At 43.5% G+C, this 23,334-nt stretch overlaps 4 protein-coding genes across 6 annotated transcripts in view; 1 reads left to right on the top strand and 3 right to left on the bottom strand.

Moving 5' to 3' along the window:
- LOC109470975 overlaps nt 1–4,995 on the bottom strand; it is a 6,576-nt gene extending 1,581 nt beyond the window's left edge. The window contains exons 1-6 of one of the 2 annotated variants that reach the window (XM_019770089.1): nt 4,593–4,995; nt 3,475–3,654; nt 2,982–3,053; nt 2,242–2,754; nt 862–1,084; nt 30–531 (exon numbers count right to left, since the gene is read on the bottom strand). In XM_019770089.1, the coding sequence (XP_019625648.1) occupies nt 450–531; nt 862–1,084; nt 2,242–2,754; nt 2,982–3,053; nt 3,475–3,654; nt 4,593–4,881 (1,359 nt within the window). In that variant the 5' untranslated portion in view covers nt 4,882–4,995 and the 3' untranslated portion in view covers nt 30–449. Of the gene's footprint in view, nt 1–29; nt 532–861; nt 1,085–2,241; nt 2,755–2,981; nt 3,054–3,474; nt 3,655–4,592 lie in introns of those variants that run through there. The other variant, XM_019770090.1, reaches the window with a different exon arrangement.
- A 486-nt stretch (nt 4,996–5,481) lies between these two features.
- LOC109470964 (tetratricopeptide repeat protein 28-like) lies at nt 5,482–13,829 on the top strand. 2 transcript variants are annotated; one of them, XM_019770063.1, is made up of 14 exons: nt 5,482–5,814; nt 6,170–6,270; nt 6,584–6,718; nt 7,061–7,314; nt 8,420–8,607; nt 8,847–9,029; nt 9,191–9,316; nt 9,545–9,666; nt 9,866–10,385; nt 10,634–10,909; nt 11,223–11,596; nt 11,758–11,932; nt 12,119–12,246; nt 12,518–13,829. In XM_019770063.1, exons 1-14 carry the CDS (start codon nt 5,583–5,585, stop codon nt 12,638–12,640), a joined length of 2,937 nt encoding a protein of 978 aa, XP_019625622.1. In that variant the 5' UTR covers nt 5,482–5,582; the 3' UTR covers nt 12,641–13,829. The 2 variants fall into 2 exon arrangements, with proteins under 2 accessions (XP_019625622.1, XP_019625621.1); XM_019770062.1 differs by having other exon boundaries at nt 6,167–6,270.
- A 2-nt stretch (nt 13,830–13,831) lies between these two features.
- Nucleotides 13,832–21,085, bottom strand: LOC109470973 (leishmanolysin-like peptidase). Its single transcript, XM_019770086.1, is given in 18 exon segments — nt 13,832–14,048; nt 14,377–14,479; nt 14,628–14,710; nt 14,822–15,077; nt 15,282–15,407; nt 15,671–15,778; nt 16,054–16,147; nt 16,300–16,366; nt 16,528–16,630; nt 16,817–16,882; nt 17,141–17,292; nt 17,415–17,493; nt 18,178–18,303; nt 18,487–18,636; nt 19,009–19,063; nt 19,409–19,499; nt 20,426–20,671; nt 20,674–21,085. Coding segments are annotated over 15 exon segments (1,713 nt in total). The 5' UTR covers nt 20,738–21,085; the 3' UTR covers nt 13,832–14,048; nt 14,377–14,479; nt 14,628–14,710; nt 14,822–14,891.
- Nucleotides 21,086–22,342: 1,257 nt separating this feature from the next.
- LOC109470982 (acyl-coenzyme A thioesterase 1-like) overlaps nt 22,343–23,334 on the bottom strand; it is a 5,034-nt gene continuing 4,042 nt past the window's right edge. Inside the window, exons 6-7 of the mRNA XM_019770102.1 lie at nt 23,201–23,324; nt 22,343–22,787 (exon numbers count right to left, since the gene is read on the bottom strand). Coding sequence (XP_019625661.1) covers nt 22,675–22,787; nt 23,201–23,324 — 237 coding nt within the window. The 3' untranslated portion in view covers nt 22,343–22,674. The remainder of the gene's footprint in view (nt 22,788–23,200; nt 23,325–23,334) is intronic.

Raw genomic sequence — 23,334 nt, 5'->3', positions numbered from 1 at the left:
AGTTCATTTTTGAACGGTTGACAAGCCTGGTAGAATCTATGTTGACTTTCTAGTACATTGTAGCATTTGGGTGTATCTCAGGATACCTTATTGTTTTATTTTGGGACAAAATTATATCACAATTATATTGATACTCAGCACTGGGCTTTCTTAGCTATAAGTACTGTAAATCCATAAACCTTGATGTCAGGTATGGTCTTAAAAACACTGTAAATGCTATAGGAAGACGCAATATAACCTTAATGACTTATTCAAAATAAAAGTTCAAATTTCTAGGAAGACAAGCAATATAACATTAATGACTTATTCAAAAAAATTCAAAAAGTTCAAATGTGTCTGGTTTTTCCAGTCAGGTCCAAAAACTGATCAATGTCCTTTCAGAAGTTACAGAGTTGAAACTTCAGCTCACTCTTCGGTTGTACGTAGTTCTTTCCCCAGGCGGGTTTCTGCTAGTCTTGGATTGCTCTTGGACGCTTCGATGTCAGCGGTTTGATTGGAGCACTGGAGACCTCTACCTTAGAACCATCAATTCTGAAACCACACATCACAACACATCTCAATGTTTTTATTTAGTTACAGCCTATTGCACTACTGATAAATATAGACAATGTTACGATTAACATTGCTGAAACTCTTGTGAGCTAAATCATATTGTCCCTGCAAGGAAATCCAATTCTTTAGTCAAGCAACCAATTGTGAGGAAATGAGCCAAAATTGAATGATGTATGTGAAGAAGCTTTTTCAGGTCACTGCAAGCCCTGAGAAAGTGCAGCCGTTAAAACATTGGCAGGTAAGACTTTTTACTCTATTTGCCTATTCCCTGTGTGCAAGGGCTTGTTCTGAAACATGGAATTTAGGTACCTCGCTACCAGACGTAAGATCATGATAACTTGGGCCTCCTCATCCTTCTCAATCTCTCCCTCTACTTGCTCAAACTCCTGCTGGCTGATCCCCTGCAGAGCTGTTGCCCCTGACGACCAGTTCAGAGGCGTGTCACTGCGGAATGGCTCATCTTCCTCCCCACTAGAGGAGTCACTGCTGGCTGTGTCATCCTCAGCTCCCTGGTCACCTCCACGATACAGGTCTACAAGGTGAGAAGGACAGGAAATCTGCACCTTTCAGTCCTCTTTGATATCTAGCAGGCATCCTTCCGTCTCAAAAATGGAAATTTTATGATTTTCAAATTATGAGACCCAACCCACTCAAATTCAATACCTTATAACGTTACACAAAATATAAATAGCAACTTGTTTGTATAAGTGGATATTTTCACACACCTGTGGAAAAGTAGATTTGATGACAAGTTATGACAATTTACAAATACTCCAAATGAACAGTATGAAAACTAAGGATATTAAGTTAGATGAATTTTTGTCATTTGACATTTTTCTCCTCAAATCATGAGCTCTATCTAGGTGAGCTACAATAAAAAAAATTTCCTCTTTAATTATGCAAATTACCTCCGCATTAACATGATATATGCATCGTGATGTATGTTAACTTTTGATTAACTTACAGATGTCCAAAGTATGACATTCCCATTATTCACCATTAAGAAATCATAGAATTTTTGCAAAAATTATGCAAATTAGGTCATCATTTGCATAATTAGTATCTGTAGATGTTCTGCCTGCCATAGGTTACATACATTACATGTATGAAAGTAGTAAAAACACTGTAATCATAGAATTTCCTCATTAATTATGCAAATAAAGTCCTCATTTGCATAATTTGCATTTAATCATGTACATCTCTCTCTTAGCTACCTACACACCAAAAATTATGAAAATATGTTGTTCCTATCTGGACTTACTGGCTTTTAAACATTTCGCCAGAAAGTGCCCTGCAGTTCCAGAACAAGCTGCTAGGGGGACCAAACTCACACCACTTATTCCTGACAGGAAAAGCAATCTGTCACCAAAACATCAAGACCATAGCATGTTCAGGACAAAAGATACAAAAACCGGAAGTTCTGCTGCAGTACCAAGGTCATCTACCAGGAGGCCCATATTTGACCTTGACGTTTGTGTTCCTAAGACTAACCAACATACCAAATATCATCATAATCCATAAAGACGTTCTGAAGTTATGCTGACCACAAAGTTGCGGAAACACAGACAGACAGACAGACACACACACATACATACATACAGACAGACACGCCAAAAACAATACCTCCATTTTTCATGGAGGTAATAATAACATAGCAGAGTACTTGTCACTTGTGAAGAACCTACGCACCTTTAACTGTGGTCTTCTCTTCTCTCATCTTCTCTGGCGTGAAAGTGACCTGGACCAAACCATTCTCCTCTACCCCCCTCCTGATGCCAGCCTCTGCTGGAGCCATCCTGGTGCTGAAGAAGGTGAAACACATCTGCTCCTCCTCAGGCCGTTCCAACTCAATCTCCTGTTTGGGTTCCAGACGCCATGTCCCCACGTCCTTGCCATCGATGGACAGCTGTGCATCACATGAGCGGAGGTGGGAGTTGGTCAGCCGGATGTGGTAGGATGAACTGTGGTCCATCTCTACAAACTCCTCCTCATCTATCTCGTAGTGCTTCCCGCCCACAATCGCCACCCTGTACCCGGCCGTCTCCATGTAGTTCTGTGCTTTAGGCAGGACTTTCTGCTCCTTAATTCTCACAGCTTTTTGTCTGTAATCTCTTGGGGAATGCCGGGCCATGTTGTCCCCTACTGTGTGATGTTTGGTGTCTGTGGTTGTCTCTGGCGGGTCTGTTGGTCCGTCTGTAGCAGCTGGTTTGAGGTGAAAACAGTGAGAATGTGGCATCAGTAAGAAATCCCACAGCTATGCAGAAAACCACTCCAGGTTCTTTTTTAACGATTGTCCCAGTAGACATCTGATAGTGATATGGCTTTTTTAGACTTTCAGATTTTAAAAACCATGTTTTGTATTATATGAATCCCACTTTGCCATGTATTGACTGTTCTATACCGGTAGTGCCTGTTCTGTGGTGCCTCACCTGTAATGGGTAAGCCATTGTAGAGTGTCTGTGATTCTGACTGAACACTGGTGGGCAGGTGGGAGGACTTACCTGCAGCACAGCAAATGTAAAAATACAATAAATCATTAATATTGTGATCATGAATACATACATACATTATACATACATGCATACATACATACATACATACCCACTTTGCACTTGGTTAAGTACAGGTCACAAGAAATGGATACATGTAGTTTAATTAATTGATCAATACATTCTATACTAAACCAAGGAGATTTTGTCTGAAACTTCCACATGGTTATCGTAAATTAATGAAGGCATATTTGAAGAAACCAATAATGGAATGAATGAATGAATGAATGAATGAATGAATGAATGAATGAATGAATGAATGAATGAATGAATGAATGAATGAATGAATGAATGAATGAATGAATGAATGAATAAACTTTAAGGCCTTCATTAATTCACGATAAGCATTGTATCACTGAAAGATTAGCCTTACCTTCCTCCTGTAAGGGAGGCTGTGTGTAAGCAAAACATACAGGTTTGGCAGATTCACTTGTCTGCCTGATACACTGGGTGGGGGGTAGGCTGGACTGGCACTGGGTGGGGGATGGGTTGGCCTTGCACTGGATGGGGGGTGGGGTGGTCTTGCCACATGTAGACACAGCAATTTGAGACTCTGAAAGAAAAATTCTAATTGCATATACTGGGGTCACGAATTTTGGGTGGTAATAGCTTTAAAATTTTTGCTTTGCGCCCCATAGCAGCTTGTTCTGGAACTGTAGGGGTCTTTGTTTACAAAATCTTCGAGGGAGGATAATTCAAAAAGACGATGACGGATTATCGTGATTTTGTATGTAGGTAGTTCAATTGATACTCGACACAATTAGATGACAATTATGCAAATCAGGATCTAATTTGCATAATCAGAGAGGAAATTCTATATGCTGCATTCCATGATAGGACTATCAAAATTTGAGACATGTAATTGACAACAACAAGAAGAACATCTGCAGATATTAATTATGTAATGTAAATAGCAACCTAATTTGCATAATTAATGAGAAAATGCTATAATTTCATAGTGTTCACCATTGGGAATGTCATACTGCATTTGGAAGTTACTAGTAATTTGTGAAGGTGGACATCATTAAGTATAAGTTATTCAAACCAGGGCCTCATTTGCATAATTCATGAGGAAATGCTAAAATAGCCTTCTGTCATTGGTTGAAGAATATGTTCAACTGATATAATTCATGCAAATGAGGATCTTGCATAATCAATGAGAAACATTAATTTTGTAATTTGTCATTCATTAAGGTTAAAATCATTGGCGAAGGTATGAGACTGTGGAACTTTTTGTAACATTTATTTTGTAAAATGTTTCATCTATCCCATTACTATCTCGCCTCTGTTTCTTACACTAATCTACAAGCAGATCCTATGGTGGCAAAAGACTATCAAATTGGCCAGGCAGTATCCACAGTCACCAAAGAGGGACGACACCCAAGGACTGGACACTGCCAATTTGATGTTGTCGTTTGCCACCCTAGGATCTGCTTGGGGACTTCCCATTGTCCAAGTACGGACACGACTAGCTATCAACTTTTGAATTACCTTTCCTCTGATTTTCATATTCCTCCACCAGTTTGACCAGGTCCCTCCTGGGCAGATTGTACAGTACGTCCTTCAGCAGGTCCGTCCGTCCGTCCGACAGCTTTCCGGCTTTCTCCAGATGGTCCCAGAGGTCCAGGCACGACAGCGCCTCCTCGCGCCTTCTCTGGCCGATATCGTCCTTCAGCAGGTGCTTCATGTCGCTCAGCTCCTGGGAAGATATCTGCTCGGAAAGGCGAAGTAGCAGGACGCGAAACGGACTGACAGTTTCGCCACTCTCCGAGCCACTCATTGTGCCAGGCTATTAAATCTGCAATGCGAGGTTGTACCAAGATGCTTCCTTGGTTGTACTATCATATATGGAGAAGTCTTGCGAAGTTTGGACGTGTGCATTACAGCATTAGAAAGTGAAACATGGTCACTGACATTACACAGCTGTTTATTAGTGTAACCATCCGCGACCCCAGAAACTTCCAGTTACTTAACATAAATGCGACAAAGAAATCATTCAAAGCATTTTCAACAGTTGACGATGAGGGTTAAATGGGACTACAAATTATTGTAATTCAACTGTCTTCGTGTCACTTTTGATATTTTCATGTTTAACGTTTCGATGGCAGGTTGCACCGGTTGTATTCTTGCGCATTTCCGGGAGAAAAGGTTCGGCAGCATGACGTCATCGCCTGCTTAAGTCACTTCCTCATTTTGAAAAGTTTATTTTCAATATTTTCAAAAGAAAATTGAATATCTTATCTCATTGGTTCGATAAAAATATTCGTTAAAAACACAAAGGTCACTGCATTATTCGCGGATCTTACATGAATATTGGTAAGAACACCGAAAGTAAATCTGGGAAAGGGTGACGGACTCGGGATTCCCCATGTATGACGTATTAACGTCAGCCCGGGAAAACCCGGAGCTGAGGTCGCGGCCGTCGCAGATCCTAAAAACAACGAAGCCGTTACTTTAGACCAGGACAATTGAGCGTTTTCTATGTATCTTGTTGCTGTTTTACTATCACTTTTCCTTGTAGCGAGTAAAGTTTTATTATCTTCACGCATTGCTTGGGAAATAGCCACGCCAGTCAGAACCAGCTCCTCGGCCCAGAACATGGAAGACCTGCCCGTGGACAGTGCGACCCGCGCGCTGGTCGGCGGGAAGATGAAAGAGATCGAGTTACATCTGCAGAAACTGAGAAACGACCCTCCGGACGCTCAAGGAACAGGTGCAGTTTTTAGAAGCCCATTGCACCTCGCCTGATCATGTTACATATACGATTAGTCAATTTCAACTTTTGCTCTCAATCCTTATGTTTTCGTTTGGAACTTTTGTTGACTCTATTTTTAAGTCTGAGAACCAAGAGAATTAAATACTGTGACCTATAAACGGTCCTGTTGTAGGTTGGGAAAGTCAGCATTCAAAACAAAACACAGGGCTGTGCAAAGTTAACAATATTTATGGGACCTTCCCTCCAAATACCTTTCAGTCCCTTTCACTTTCACTATCTGCAGTCATTGTGGTAACTACTCTTATATGTCTTATATATTCTGTATCATTCTGCAACTCTTCTTAAACAGCAGAAAATCTGCAGGCAATACGAGACCTGATGGGAAGGAACCTTCACTTGGCCTCCCATCTTCTCGACAACGTTTTGAAGGATGAAGCAATGGATGCAACACAGGTAAGTTTCCTTCCAAGAGCAAACCTTCCTAGATTTTTCCTAGGTGGTATGCAGGTACATTTACTTAATGCGGAAGGAAAACTTAGCCAATGGTGACATCCTCATGAGTCACTCCCGGAGATTTGCCCCAGAAACCACCATGGTGTGGTTGTGCAAACCTGCAGAGATGTAATGTTAGTACTGTTACCTGCATGATCAGATAACACATATACCTTTACAATATTATTAAGTTAGTACACAGATGAAAATAATAGTAAATAGTTAATAAAACATTGTGTTGACACCTATTTTGTGACCTCCTTTAATCAAATAGAGACTGGCATGTCTTCATCTGAAGCTAGAGATCGCCATGGCCACAGGTCCAGTGGAGGATGGGCTGGCAGCTGCCAATCAAGCATATCTCCTAGCAACAACTCAGCCCGACATTCCACCAAGTGCACTGTTCCAGGTCAGGTTATGGGGAAACAGTTTAGGGCCAAATGTGATTGTTGACACAGAGAAATTTGAGTAGTGGCCATTAGAGCATGTACCACAATGTAAAACATTTAGATTAGAAAGTACTTTTGATACATTGTGTTAGCTCCTTACCTAGGATTTCTTTGTTTTTACAAATATTGGAGATAATCCAAATCCCGTAACAACTCTGGGAGCGGGACATATGTTTCACCCCCAGCCAAACTTTACGCCCAAAGGCATTGATATCACCTTGCACACTGGTCCTGGCATCCAGGCTAGCAATTGCAGCAATTTAGCAATAGCAGTTATTAATCAGGACTCCCTCCTGCACCAGGCCTGTCTAGATGCTGGTGATGCCCATCGGGTCTGTGGAATTCTGGACAAGGCCAGACATTTTTACCGCCAGGCGCGGGATGTGGCAACTCACATGGATGACACAGTCCTGGCAGAGACCCACCTGGGAATCCTGCTGCTGGCCAGCGGGCATCTGAACAAGGCTATTCAGGACAGCTTCATCCCCTTACTGAGGCAGGACATGGGTCAGTACAACAGGGGGCTGCTACTGCAACACCTGGGGAATGCATACAGGTGAGGTGGGTCAGTACAACAGGTGAGGTGGGTCAGTACAACAGGTGAGGTGGGTCAGCACAACAGGTGAGGTGGGTCAGTACAACAGGTGAGGTGGGTCAGTACAAAAGGTGAGGTGGGTCAGTACAACAGGTGAGGTGGGTCAGTACAACAGGTGAGGTGGGAATACAACAGGTGAGGTGGGAGTACAACAGGTGAGGTGGGAATACAACAGGTGAGGTGGGAAGTACAACAGGTGAGGTGGAGTACAACAGGTGAGGTGGGAATACAACAGGTGAGGTGGGAGTATAACAGGTGAGGTGGGAATACAACAGGTGAGGAGTATAACAGGTGAGGTGGGTCAGTACAACAGGTGAGGTGGGTCAGTACAACAAGTGAGGTGGGTCAGTACCAGGTGCGTCAGTACATTTTTGTACAACAGGTGAGGTGGGTCAGTACATTTTTGTACAACAGGTGAGGTGGGTCAGTACATTTTTGTACAACAGGTGAGGTGGGAATACAACAGGTGAGGTGGGAGTACAACAGGTGAGGTGGGAATACAACAGGTGAGGTGGGTCAGTACAACAGGTGAGGTGGGTCAGTACAACAGGTGAGGTGGGTCAGTACAACAGGTGAGGTGGGTCAGTACAACAGGTGAGGTGGGTCAGTACAACAGGTGAGGTGGGAGTACAACAGGTGAGGTGGGCCAGTACAACAGGTGAGGTGGGAATACAACAGGTGAGGTGGGAGTACAACAGGTGAGGTGGGAGTACAACAGGTGAGGTGGGAGTACAACAGGTGAGGTGGGAGTACAACAGGTGAGGTGGGAATAACAGGTGAGGTGGGTCAGTACAACAGGTGAGGTGGGTCAGTACAACAAGTGAGGTGGGTCAGTACCAGGTGCGTCAGTACATTTTTGTACAACAGGTGAGGTGGGTCAGTACATTTTTGTACAACAGGTGAGGTGGGTCAGTACATTTTTGTACAACAGGTGAGGTGGGTCAGTACAACAGGTAAGCTAAGTTTCTGTTTATCAGGCTGCCAACATGTTCACACCATTGGTAGGCTTCTGCTTTGAGAGAAGGTTTCAAAATTTCTATTCTATTTCATGTTTACATCTCTGTAGGTCTGCTGCAGACTGGGGCCCTGCCAAGGACCACCTTAGGGAGGCTGTTTCCATCGCAGAAGACATGGGAGATCCGATTCAGGCAGCCAGTAGATACGGAGACCTGGGAAACGTGTACCGGTCTGAGGGCCGCACTGCTGAGGCACTCCAAGAGCAGGAGAAACAGTACAACTTTGCATTACTGAGAGGTGGAGAAACTTATTAAATCTGAAGAGACCATTCAACAAGTGCTTTGTCAAATTTAAAAAAAAAGTTAATCCAACTTAATTAATGATGTAATATTAATGCAGAGCAGCATTGGCCATATGATTAAGCATTGTGTAACAGACTTGAATGTGTACTATTGAACAAACTGTATCTGAAGACATCAAACCTGTAAAAGACTAACAGTAAGACATCTTGTGGAAAACAATGTTTCTGATGGCAGGTGACCTGAGTAGCCTCTGCACAGCCTGCTTCAACAAAGGGTTTACCTTCTACTCCATGAAGCCTGCTCCAGACTACCAGCAGGCGCTGGTGTACCTGACACTACAGCTGCTGCTAGCCAGACGCCTGGGGGACCCGGGCATGCAGGGCAAGGCACTCAACTGTCTGGGGAAAGTGTACACAGGTAGTAATCATTTATCTTATAGTCATGTCTTTGTATATAAACACCCAGAGTCATAGTTGATCAGTATGATCTATGTTATATACAGAATATCATGATAATGATAATAAAAATGTGTATTTTTAATCCCACATATGGTATGTAACTGTTATATATCTTTCTAGGGATGCAGCAGCCAGATCAAGCTGTGGTCCTGCTGAAACAAACTATACAGCTTCACCAGAACACAGGGAATGTGGCAGGAGAGGGCATGGCACATGGCAACCTGGGCACAGCATACAGGGATCTGGGTAGGTACATGTACATGGGAACCTGGGCCCAGTAACAGATTTAAATCTAGTCAGTAATAAGTACATGTACATAGGAAAGGAAGCAAGATAAACAATTATAATAGCCGGTGGTTTGTTACATTTTGCCTAATAATAAAGGTGACTGAGGACAATGACTGATTTTATATTCATCTGTGCTTTACCGAGTAAAGAAGGTGAAGTCTCACCATTGGTTTCCTGCCCCTTCAGGTCGGTATGAAGAAGCCATTGTGAACCACCAGAAGTACCTGGAGAATGCAGACAGCAGGGAGGATGTGGGTGGGGTGGCCATCATGCAGAGAGAACTGGCTCTAGACTACCTCTTCAAGAAGGTTTGGGTCTTAAGCTTCTTTCTGTTGTCTGATCCTCAAGGAGGTTATCTACATTGTCTTAACTGCCATGAAAACTTGCTGCCTAAAGACTACCTCAGCAGGGAGAAGTTTAACAGGATCACCTGCCTCAGGTTGGATTGTTTATGAGGCACTGTCCTGCATTTTTTTGCTGGTTCAATATTTCCTTGCCTTCTTACAGGATTATGACATGGCTGAGAAATCAATTCGTGATGCTGTAACCACCTTGGAGAGGATCAGGGGCAAACTTGGTCCAGAGGATTTGTCACGAATCGCCCACAATGAGAAAAACCAGGTGGATGCTTACAACATCTTGCAGCACATTCTGGTTCTCCAGGGAAACTCCCACGATGCACTGGTCATGGCAGAGAAGGGCAGGGGTCGTGCCCTTGCAGATCTCATGAGTGTCAAGGTCAAACAAACAGGGAAACAGGAGGCCCCAGTAATCAACAGCATCATGGACATCACAACCCTTGCAGCAGAACTTGACACCACAATTGTGTTTTACTCTGTGGTGACTGAACAGCATCCATACAACATTGGTGAGAGATGGGTGTACTGCTGGGTAGTGAATCCTGGAGAGAAGATCCTCTTTACCAAGATGCTGCAGGTAGACAAAGTCCAGGTGGACAGAGGAGAGCTGGATCAGGGGTACTACAACACCCTGCTCAGGTCCATGGGTACCTTGTCTGAGGAAGCTGGTAAGGAAGAATGTGCATGTCTAATGTTTTGCAAGGAAACAAGCAGCTGGTTGTGTTTGCTTTTGGGGCAGGGCAGACAAATGGACACTTACTTTGCCTGTAAAACATTTGGATTTATCTGATCTCGAAGAGCATTTCAATTTTGTCATCTGCATCTTCTGAATTTGGTAATATCATCATTACCGATGCCAGAAAAGTGATTTAGCTTTAAGTCAGTCCATCTGGCTATCTCTTTATTTGTTGTTTAGAAGAAGGTCAAGACGGTGATGAGACAAGTGTCAGTGAGGACACATCAGATGAATCTGACGAAGATGACCTGGACCGTCTGCCTGCCCTGAAAGTGAAGCCTTCACCATCCACACAGCAGACCCAGGAACACCGGTGGGAGACACAACAGGCTTGGGAACACAGATGGGAGACTGTGCTACATGCAGACTATGACAACTTCATCAAACCAATTGACCAGTTTCTCCCAGCACTGGATGGACGGGAGACGGCACCTAGGATAACTTTCGTTCCTCATGGTGAATACAGGGTCACTTCAGAATGTTTGAAATTTGTTTAAATGCTTCTTTCTTCACAATGTGACTGGTGTCAGGAACACTTAATACACAGCAAGTGAAAACATTGCCTTTTTTGTTTCATTAAATATTCTATTAAGCTAAGTGTTGTTTTTGACTTACAAGCTGTAAACTAAGCTTCAACACCGACAATTCAACCAAAAAGAGATTGGCTGCATATCAGAACAATCTTTGTACGTTTTGTTTGGCATCAAATTTTCATGGTCAGGACATTGGGATTGGTCTGTATTATGTCATGATGTTTTTCCCTTTGCAGGCTTCCTATTCAGCATCCCATTCTGTGCACTGGTAGATGCGGATGGGATGTACCTGGTACAGAAATACTCCATCTCTATAGCCCCATCCATGCAGGTGCTGCAGCTGTCCCATCAGCAGCTGCAGATCCACAGGCGCTCCCAGCCAAAGCCCAGTGTGCTGGCAGTGGGCAACCCCTTCCCAGACCCTGCACGCCGCCTGCCAGCCCTGAAGGAGGCAGAGAAGGAGGCAGAGATGGTGTACAAAGGCCTGGGGGCATCTGGACTGTGGCTGACTGGCAGCAATGCCACCAAGGACTGTGTGAGGGAGGAGATGCCTCGCCACACAGTGTTGCACTTTGCAGCACATGCCAGCCATACGGGCTGCCACCATCAGGTAAGTCTGCCCCTCAGAAATGCAATTTCCATTTTTACATGTACAATGTATACACATGTACATCCCTGGCTTGCTACATGTTTCATACATAAAAGTATGTCAAAACACTATCCAGAGGACTCAGTGACTGATGCTCTTATTTCATTCCCTACTGTTGCCAGACTGCCGATGCCACCAGAGCCACTGGTAACTACAGCATGCCTGGCTACATTGTGCTGTCCAAATCCCACAATAGCTGTGCAGGAATCCTGACAGCTGAGGAGATTCGCTGCCTGGACCTGTCTGCACAGATGGTGGTGTTGAGCTGCTGCAACACGGGGCTTGGCACTGTTACAGGTCAGCTGCACAACTTTCAACACTCTGGGCTTTCACAAAGTGCAAAGGGACTTGTATGCATGCAAATTCGTGGAATGAGTTTCTATCTCTTGTATGTTCATAACTCCCTTCCTACTCCTATGAGGAAACCTTACCTGCAAAAGTATGTGTTAGTGATGAGGATGACTGACTGCTGGTGTTCCCTAGGAGACGGGGTGCTGGGGATGTACAGGTCCTTCCTGGCTGCTGGGTCAGCAAACGTGGTGGTGACCTTATGGAGGATTCCTGACAGGAAGACTCGGCGACTCATGCGACATTTCTACAGCAGCTACAAGGTAGGGACTGAACAGGAGCTTGTGGGACTGATACCTAATAAGAAAAACGTGACAGTCTACATAGTTAACCTCTAATAAATTAAAGTAGCTGTTTCGCTACCAATGATGGGATTAGCAAAAAAAGGAAGGTTGAATTTATGAAACAATACACATTCTTGGTCTTCATGATCTTCATCTGTAACACTAAGTTAAGGCCACTGTCTGTCAAGTATTGGCAGAAAGTAGACATTGTGAAGGCAATTTTGAACCCATTCCTTGTTTCCCTTCACAGACGAGTGGTGATGCAGCCCAAGCTATGAGAGATGCCATGTTGCACATGCTGAGGAACAAGAAGACTTCTGCACCTCCATACTGGGCAGCTTTCTCTGTCATTGGAGCTACAGCTCCACTATAGTTAATTATTGGGCTGTAGAGTGTTGTGATCATTAGTGCTACAATACCATTGTAGAGACAGCACAGCAGGCAGGGTGTGAGACAGGGCATGTACTGTCAGTATCAAGCGGGAAGGTGCTGGATCAAGAACTGTACAACTGTCATTTATAAAAGCTCAGCATTATCAAAAGTGAAAAAATATTCTTGTACACTTGAAATACTTAATATCATTTTATTTGATGGCATTTCTGTCATAATCTCATAACACTGGTGTACATAAAGTATACTAGTAATCTACAGTATTACATGTATTAAGTAATCTCATTGCACATATAAACATGAAAATATATATCACTTCAAAAGATCCTTCCAATATACATATAAATATATTTGATATTATATACAGTAAACAGTGTAAAGAAGTTTGTCATATAAAAGGTATACAATGTATATCGAAGTCAAAAGTATCTGTCATCAACTTAAAAATTGCTGCACAGATTTTTTTGAAAGCACACGTGAGGGTTACCATGCCTTACCTCAGCAACCATTTACATGGCATCTGTATACTCATACATGCATGTATATGGAAGACTCAGCTCAATTACAAAGTTCCCTTTGAACATGTACATGTACAATAATTATTGCATCCATAGAAGCTACACACATACACATATCTACTTCATCAGAATTCAAAATGAAGAATTCCTGTGTCATGATCCTTGCTGGGTAAAACTCTCTTTTAATATCCTGATCTTTGTCTGCTGTTGTGAACAGAAGGATTGAACAAGCTACAAACGAGGCTCATCATGGTATAGCATTACAGCATTTTTATTACAAAATACAAAATAATGCAAGCTTTTCATTGGTGTTGAAATGATTAGAATTGGAATACCCCAGTGACCTTTTTGGAGTACAGCAGCAGCATGTTGGGGTGTGTAGCAGACATACATGGAACAAGTGACGTCAAATGAAAAGCTTGTATAGCTAGGCTAGGACTTGTAATTCATCCTTGTTTACACAGCATTGCCTAAAAAGTACTGCAAAAATGCAACTTTCTGCCCAACTGGTATTGTATCATAGTTTTCAGGATTTACATGCTTGTAACCTGCACTTTTGAAGATAGCTGCTGGGGGCCAAAACTCCTTTTAGGAGGAAAGAAAGCAGTGCCGAACATGTAAGTACTTCTTCCTCAGGCTAGGTCAAGCTGTAACCAAAATATTGGCCATGCTAGGTGTCTCCAGTGCTAGAAACGTTGTAGTGTAACACTGCTGGCCCTGACAGGCGTCTCCGGGGCAACCGTGCGGGGAGTCTTGGCCTTGTAGAAGAAGAGCAGAGCAACTGTCAGGACCAGTAGCAAAACTCCCCCCACCACGCCTAATGCCACAGCAACTGCCGCAGGGGGTCTCCTGGCAGGCTTTCCATCCACCATCCTGTACAACACAAACACCATCCTGTACAACTCAAAACCATCCTGTACAACTCAAAAACCATCCTGTACAACTCAAAAACCATCCTGTCCAACTCAAAAACCATCCTGTACAACTCGAAAGCATCCTGTACAACTCAAAAACCATCCTGTACAACTCGAAAGCATCCTGTACAACTCAAAACCATCCTGTACAACTCAAAAACCATCCTGTACAACTCAAAAACCATCCTGTACAACTCAAAAACCATCCTGTACAACTCAAAGCATCCTGTACAACTCAAAACCATCCTGTACAACACAAATCCATCCAATTTTCAAGTTGAAATTACCTGATGGCCATGGCCTGGTACTGCTTTCCCTGTAATGTCACAATGAACCCACCAGCCTGCACAACGACCTCTAGGTGAGCAAAGACTCCAGCACAACCAGGACCTGATGGTAAGAAGACAGTTACTACTCTTATACATGTTCATGTGTGAGTAAGGGTACAGTTCTAATTAGGCAACACAAAGTCATTACATTTTAATCAGAACTAGTAACAATTTTGTATAATAAGTAAAAGGCATCGCATTTTAGTCACCTGTACTGCTGTGTGCAGGAGAGAGACGTACAAACACCATATGGGCCTGGAGCTGGTCCTCCAGCCGAATCTCAATACGGTTTCTGTCCAGACAGGAGGAGCAAGATTAATGGAGCAAACCACACGCATATGTTGGACACAAAAACTGGCTGTGGTAGATCTTGGACAACTTTCAGACAAAATAGGATTCTTACCTGTTAATACAGGCTAAGGTTGCCATTTCTGTGGCAACAAGATCATGAAAGATGGAAAGGTCAGCCTGGGTCAACCTGGATACCTCAGCAGGGAAGGTGACTTCCAAGTACACCACCTCGTACAGGTCATCAGGTGTACCTGTAGGGCAGTTGTCAGCTGCAGGAGGCGCTGCAGTAGTGGTGTGGGGAGGGGGGTACACATCTCTGCAGAGGACCCCTTGGGAGGACACTCCAATGTTCCACTATAGCCAGGGATCTGGAGATGGAGAAAGATATAGAAAAATTGTTTAACGGCTAGAAAAAAAATCAAATGCTCTACAAATCTAGGAAACAGGTTTCTGAATTCAATGTGTTGCCTACAGCAATACAAGAGCAATGCACCTGTTTAAACTTGGTGCCAAAAGGCTGTTACACTTACAGCAGGGAGAATGTTAAACAAAAATCACACAGCACCACCCACCGCTATAGAGTTGCCAAAGGGGCACCTGGCCCAAGGTGACCCATAAACTTTGACCTCCAGCACACCTGAGCTGTTACACCTGTGTTCATAACACCTGCCAGCAGGTGACGACGTTCCTCCCAGGCCCTGGAAAACAGACAGGTGTCTCGCAAACATGGGAGACATTGTTGTACTTGAACTCTGCGGTCATCATTTCACCAGCATTGGTTTGTTTTTTATTACACTTGACTTTAATGTTGCAAAATTACTACCAATTTTTCTGCATTTTCCATCAATATTTTAGAAAAATCAAATACTCCCTTGAACAATGGAATATTTTTCTCTCAAAAGATTTCAAAAACCAACAGTAAATGAAGATACAACATGACAGGACATGTGGGGGAACTCACAGTTTTGGTGAGGTTGGACACAAAACATCTGCTGGCCTCCTGGTAACTCTCCCCATGCAGTTCCAGCTGCAGAGGACTGGGGGCGTTGCTTCCCTTCCAACATTCGTCCTGTTACAACAGATACCTGTGTCAAGCCTGGTCAAGTCTATCTGGATCACAACTTTCAAACATGCACTTTCAAACAAACTTTTACAGAAAGGCTGACAAGAAAAGGAATCCAACTAAATTCAAAAGTTGGAAGCTGACATTTCAGATCTGAGGTTATATGTGATGTTATACGTAATGCAGAGAATAGCTAGCATTCTGTTTTCGAAGGTCTAACATTGACTGAGGTGGACAATTGTTTTCCACAAACAAATCAGAATTAAATGTAAGTTTCTCACCCCTGTCTGAGGCTTGTACACCCGGCAGACACCCAGGTAGCTGTCGCTTTCACACTGACCTTTGTCCAGATGGAGGTAGTGACAACCAACAGAGCTGTAGTATAAAAGGCACACCTTACAATACCCCAACCAACCCAGCTGGAACAACTGGAACCAGTTACTACACCCAACTAAACCCAGCTGCAACAACAGGCACATATTACAACAATCATTTATATGAAAATATTTTTCATTTACACTTCTTACCTGCTAAGACAGAACCAGTCATCATTGGTTACACAAGTTGCTTCAGTCCCAAACATACAGCCCTGACCTGGATAAGGAAACAACAGCTGTATTTAGAGCCTGGTATTTATGTAACTCAAGTACTACGTAAGGACAGACCCAGATAAAAGGAAAAAGTAATGGCCTCATGTCTTGCCAGGGATGAAGAGGATAAGTAACTGTAAGTAAGTATATTTTTGTACTATGTACCTTCCCCCCAGACCAGCTGGCCTGCAGTACTGTAGTCCACCTGGTACCAGCCGGAGTCTTCAAACACAGACAGTGTTATGGCATCAATGGTGTGCAGGTAGGGCTATAGGCAGAAAGAACAGGACCGTGTGAGGGCATCAGCAGTCTGCTGGTAACTTGTAATGTTCTATTATGCTTTAACTTTCTATCACATCATCATGTAACTTGTAAAGATCTATCATATCTTAACTTGTAAAGTTCTATCACATATTAAGGTGCAATGGACTGTGGAAGTTTTCAAGTTCCTCACCTGTCCCAACTTGGCTGTCATGATGGAACCCTGCATGAGACGAGCCTCCCAGTGGGAACTTACACCCTGGACAGGCACAAATGAAACAGTTCAATAAAGATTCCATCTGTATGTATGACATATCTGTATATATAGGTCTATCGTTGTTTTCAACCTTGAACTCCAAAAAGTCTCTCTTTATACGTGCAAGGGTGGAATTTTCCTTGACTTCTTTCCCATAATCCTAGAGAAGCATAAGTTGGTGTTTGTTAGTAAAAGATATACATCTGTAAATGATGTGTTAATATCTCCTATGGGATAATAGGGTGAGAGGATAAATCTTACTGCTGGCCTGTCCTCTAGAGGCCCCCCAAAGTCTGTCCATGTGCAGTGGAAGTGGTGCCTGGTGTGGTTGACCACAGTTGGCGTGGTGATGCGATTCAGGCCATGGACATTCTCCACAACATCCCGTCTGCCTGCACAGGAGGTGGGGTCGGCTGTAGGGGTGGAGACATGGGGGGGGGGTCAACTGTAGAAGTGGACACAGTGAAGTTAAACTTGAGGGCATGGTAGTAGAAGATTGACTCACCTGAGGATGTGAAAGTAAAATTTAACTCACCTGAAGAAGAGCAGTCCTTGAACTTGTCGTAGAGCTGCTTGGAGAACCCCAAAGCATGGAACAGCTCATGGATGGCCGTCTGTAAACATGCCACAACAAGAATTCGGAGATCTCAAACCTCCATGAAATATATGAGTTTTTGTAAATGTTTTTACACAGTACACTACACTTCAGTACAGAACAAAATAACACAGGTTTTTGTTTTTAACAAAAAGCTAATACAGTAGCACCTTTGGCCTGAAATAGGTCAGGCTGTAATAGATATGGTCAACTCAGTACATGTAGCCTATTCCAGAGGGAGAATCTCATTAATCAAACCGGGTAGGCGTGCTGTTTTGCGTTAGAGGAAGTCTTTGACAGCTGGTATTTTGTTGCATAACTGGCACATCTGTTTTCCCTCAAAATAAAAAAGTTCTGCTGCAGTACCAGGGTCAGCCACCAGGAGGCCCATATTTGACCTTGACCTTTGGCTTCCTAAGACCTACCAGCATACGAAATATCATCACAATCCATAAAGGCGTTCTGAAGTTATGCTGACTACAAATGTGCGGAAACACACACACACACACACACACACACACACACAGACGTGCCAAAAACAATACCTCCATTTTTCATGGAGGTAACAAGGCTGTTACACAGCACAGCACAGCACAACAGGGCTTGTTACACAATACAGTTCATGAAAACACTGGTAGGTACCATCGTTTTTCCCTGCCTATGCTGTTCCACTAGGAGCTATCCTAAACATAGCATTCCTCACCATGACAAACTTGTCACGATCAAAGCCTGGTCCCTGGAGCTGCACCGGGCAGAAGTTGGTGTAGCCGGCTGTGGGGCGGTCGTTCTGGTCCAGCTGACAGTATGACGCATAGGCTAGAATGGAATGCTGGGAACACAAATGGGGATTATCTAGTGTCATAAAAAAACTTCTTTAGCTTGTTTTTGTAATGTTTACAAAAGCCATATATGCAAAATAGTGATGTGAATATCATTATGCCATGAAAGGCTGTTACTGTCAATCATATGTCTTATGAAAATTACACTGCAATCTTCCTAATGTGAAACTTACATCATTTTGACACCTGGTAGTGGTGGCAGCTGTTACATATAGGATGTAGTCTGTGTCCCTCACACCTGCACCTTCTGAGTACAACACCTGGGCAGGTGTGTCACCTGTGTCGTCCCAGGTAGCAAACCCCTCTAGGTGCTCATTCGGTATCTAAGGTGGGAGACAGGTTTGACAATGAGTTCAGGATGACAGAACCTTTTTTGCTGGTTTCAAGAAAAATCCTTTTCCACACTATATATAGGGCAGTGCCCATCTCAGTTTTGTTATGCCTTGGGCCACACAGCTGTGCAAGCACAGGTGATGCTACAGCAGGAGTCAGTCCACTCATATTCTGCCATCATGACAGATGAACATGAAAAACAATATGTCATATACCAGGAGGTTAGCAGGGAGGATCTGGAAAACTTTAACAACAGCCACACGTTTGTGGTTTTGTACATGTACATCATTGCAAAAGCTAGTGGGTCGTAGAAGAGTGAACTGAAAAATGTATAAAAACAAGGAAAGTAAAATAAAACAAACCGGAAACTCTCCAATGCAGATTTCTCCTTGGTAGGTGGTTCTTGCCACAGAACACCTGTGCAGGAATCAAATGGAACTGAAATAAAAACTAATTGGAAATAAAGTGACTTGGGACAGTGATTAAATATAACATTTCTGAACACAGACATGAATATAAATTACAGAAATAATGCAAGGTCCATCTGCAGGAACTGAATACACTGTAATGATGACATCATAATAAAACTAGAAAACCTGGTAAGCCATGCATAACAGGATAGCAAGCAAACTGCTGTCATCACTACTGGTAGCTGGCTAAACACCTTTCTCACGATGTCTGGGCAACAATCCTTTGAACTTCAATTGAAAATATACTGCTGCTATAATATGATTTGTTAGAAAATGAGTCTTTCATACTCACTTCCCAGCATTTGGCTGATTGGCAGCAACTGCAAACTTGCAGATTTCAGTAAAGTTCCTCCCCAAGACTAGCGAACCCTGGACTGGTACAACTACAGCAGTACAGGTGTGCAGAGGAGAATTATCACGATGGATTATTACAGGTACAGCTAGTATCATCACTATGGATAGTGGGTAGGCCCAACTACAGGTGTGCAGAGGAGAATCTGCACTATGGATAGTGTTCAAATGGTGATGTAAGAACATATTGACTACATGTGTGTGTGTGTGTAAGTAAGTGCACATGCACTAGTACAACAGTGTATATGCTCCCATACACATCATGCCATCACGGCATGAACAAATTTTCCAGTATGGGCTAAACCAAATGCTGTAGAACAAGGTGCAACCTCTGTCTGTTATCCAGCCCTGTTCAGCTTTGGTCCCTTTCAACACTGAATTTGCTGGTAAGCCCACAATTTCATGAATATGGCAAAACATTTGGTGGCCTTGACTGCATGTTGATTAACATAATTTGTAAATGTATCCTTCTGACACCACAACAAATACCACTGCTACTAAGAGCCCCTCAGTCTGAACAAGGGAGGCAACAATAGCAGTGTTTACAAAGTGCCACTATTATCCACGGACATGGGAGACCTTTTAGCAGAACTAGCAACCCAAACATGTAGCTAGTCAGGGAGGCATGACCTAGGTTAGAGGTGTGCAGCCAACACCTCAGATGTAGAATGATGTAAAAGACAAGTTCAACTTTTTCTTAAAATAGTTATTGGACGGTAGTTGCAGGATTACTGCAACATTTCCTAGGACTGTTCAATTGATCAAAGTAAACATCATTACTGTTACTAACCAAGGACCCAGGGCTGGAACTGGAATAATACAGCCATGTGTAGCGCCTTGATCGCAATGGGACTTATGGGGTCTTCACCCACCTACCATGGCCTGGGTGATTCCCCACCCGCCAGGGCACGTGTGGTTGCCCCACCCCCTGGGCTTACCCCCACCCCGGGAGGCTTACCCGCCAGTGCCCGGGTGATCCTGCTCACGGCCTCCCGCACCACCGCCTGCAGGTTGTCCTGCTCCGCCCGCCCCAGCTCCGACCCGATGTTGTGGAACCGCGGCGTGATTCTCAATGATTCAAACACGGCGTTTCTCCTGGTTCTGCCAGAAACGTCTGCAGGTCTGGCGTAACTCTGTCTCTTCTGTGGCACGTCAGACGGTTCGATCTCGTCAAAGATGCAGGTATGCAGGGTGGGGAGGGGGAGGGCAGGTGCCCCACACAGACCAGCGCGCTGAGAAGGTACACCAGTCCTTTAACCCATGATGACATATTTCTCCCAATCTTACGGGTACTAAGTGTCAGGAGTTTCTGTTGAAGATCGACCCACTCGCTTCCAGGCCGGGCACAATCAACATCGGCACAAAATTATCACGGCTTCCGCCGGGAACACAGCTGTCAGGCCGCTACGGGCCCTGGTACGGACACCGCGCTTGAACAGGCGATTGTGGCTGAGTTGCGGCTGCCCTCCTGGCCGTAAACGTGACGGCACTTTCCTCAGAAGCAGTCTGTTGGTGTTCTGGCGCATCTTTAGACCATGTCTACGCCGGACAGAAGTCTGGACGGACAACTCTCTCACCACACCACTGACCTGACCTGCCTTTTCGAACTTCAACAGAAGCGCATGGTTCGGCACCGTGGATTCGAATGTTTTCTTGCAACGCCGCCCAAACATCAAACACCGTAACACTAAAATCTGCAAGTACTAGTAGGTCCTTGTTGGTTAGTATTAGCCTGGTGTTCAGTACTATTATCTAGCTATCTGGATGGCCTTTTCAAATTGCACAGTGAGGCTACCGGAAAGTGGCTAAATTACAACCAGAAATACCGTTAGTCCATTGGTTCACATTCTACCATCAGGTAACATTTCCTCATTTGAGAGGAATACGGGTATTAATAAAGATGATTAAACAAAGCGCGGGAAAATAAAAGAACCGTGCACGGCTGTGTCGGACCAGAACTGAGAAAGGGGACCGGCTTCGTCATGGCGGTTTCCTGGACTTCGCTTGTTCTTCTCACCACACTGGGATAGCCTGCAAGCCAAGATGACCCAAGATGTGTGCGGTCCGATTACTGGAAAAATACATTTTGTATTTCCCTTTCCGCAATCAACTCAGTAACGATAACTCCTAACGTAGTACTATGATAAGGGGGCACCATGTTCAATAGAGAGTACATGTAGTTTGATATCAACACGTGGTGAACTAACGTGATGTACATTATCTCCAAGCAGGACTCTTTCGGTGGGGTTAAGACAGTATCAAATTAGCCAGCCTGTATCCATTTCCAGACAGTATCAATTTCCCCACCTGTTAGCGCCACTGTTTTGATAGCCACTTAATGTGACTTTTTTTATATATTTTACTGGCAGGCATATTGGACAGGAATGAAATAAAGTGCTGGCTCCTTTTGACTTTTTCATCTGGGATGAAAAAGTCAAAAGGAGACGGTCTCTTGTTTACTTGAATATGTGAATGGAGTTCGGGGAGGTTTTGGGTACAAGGGACAGGTGCCATTCTTATCTGTGAGAAGATGGTGTTTCAGCACCAAGGACAAGTATGTAAACTTGTGAGAGTGGATGGTGTTCAGCACCAATGACAGACATGATTACTCATGAATGGATGGTGTTCAGCACCTATGACAGATTTGTTTACCTGTGAACAGATTCAGCACCAAGGACATACATTTTACCTGTGAGTGGATGATGTTCAGCACCAGGGACAGACATGATTACTAGAGAGCGAATGGTGTTCAGCACCAAGGACAGGTATGTTTATCTGTAAGTTGATGGTGGTAAGCCCAAGGATGGGCAAGTTTACTTTTGGGTGCATGGTGTTTTGGACAAATGTTTCATACCGGTATGTTCATCAGATCAGGATTTCCCTCAAATTTTTGAACAGAAGGAAACAGTTCAGACACTTTGTGAGCTCAGGTCCTTTTGGATTTGAGACTTTCTTTATTTGGGAAATTTTCCCATCTTTATGACGAGAAATATATGTATCAAAAGGTCACATCAACACATCAGCCTCATCTGTACCTGCAAAGTTTTCAAAGGGATGTTGGATATGCCCCGATGGGTACAATCACGTCAATGGATGGCTGAATAAAAATGTGAAGAACCCCGCTCACCATAAAGTAAGTATGTCCCTATTCTTTATTCATTTAAGACTCATAAAGGACAAATTAACATTACACGACCAATTCCACCATCATAGCTGACTGTTTGGTCTGCACTTCCTGAGAAAGGTGATCATTCTGGGCCACAGGTCCTCCTGAGCAGCACAGTGGGCTCTGGTCTCACCTCCATAATCTATAGTTGTATCTGGAACAAAGCAGGATGGCTGTTGCTGTTTTATGGCTTACAATTGTCATGTGGTGAACTCATGAAAATTGACAGGAACCCAATCTGTACTAGATAGAAGGAAACAGACAAACAGAAATAAACCCATTAAATGCACCAATAAGTTTTTTTGTACATTGTACCAAAAAGAGCTTGTTGAAATGCTTTCTCTGATTTTTATCAGCTGGCTTAATTGTAAGAAACTGATTCATCATGTCATATAAGAAACACTCTCTTGGATTTGATTGAAGCAAAGACAAACTTCAACCAATGAAAATGTAAAATCTTTAAATACAACAAGTTATAATCATTGTACTGTAGATTGTGTAGTGTAAGGCTATGTTGTTTTAACAGATGGTTATTTTACAGCGATAAGATGGACAAAAATGGCATACCTAAAATAGGGTGATAGGCTATTTTGCAGTGTGGCATGTAGGGTGGCTCTAAGAGATGCCCTGCACCTGGGTAGGTCAGAAGCTGGTAGTTGGTTTTTCCATGGGCCTCCATCCGTGCTATGGCCTGTGAAATA

This window comes from Branchiostoma belcheri, unplaced genomic scaffold (genome assembly GCF_001625305.1).
Source record: "Branchiostoma belcheri isolate BF01 breed outbred unplaced genomic scaffold, Haploidv18h27 scaffold24, whole genome shotgun sequence".
Lineage (NCBI taxonomy): Eukaryota > Metazoa > Chordata > Leptocardii > Amphioxiformes > Branchiostomatidae > Branchiostoma > Branchiostoma belcheri.
This window is presented reverse-complemented; position numbering and strand designations above follow the sequence as displayed.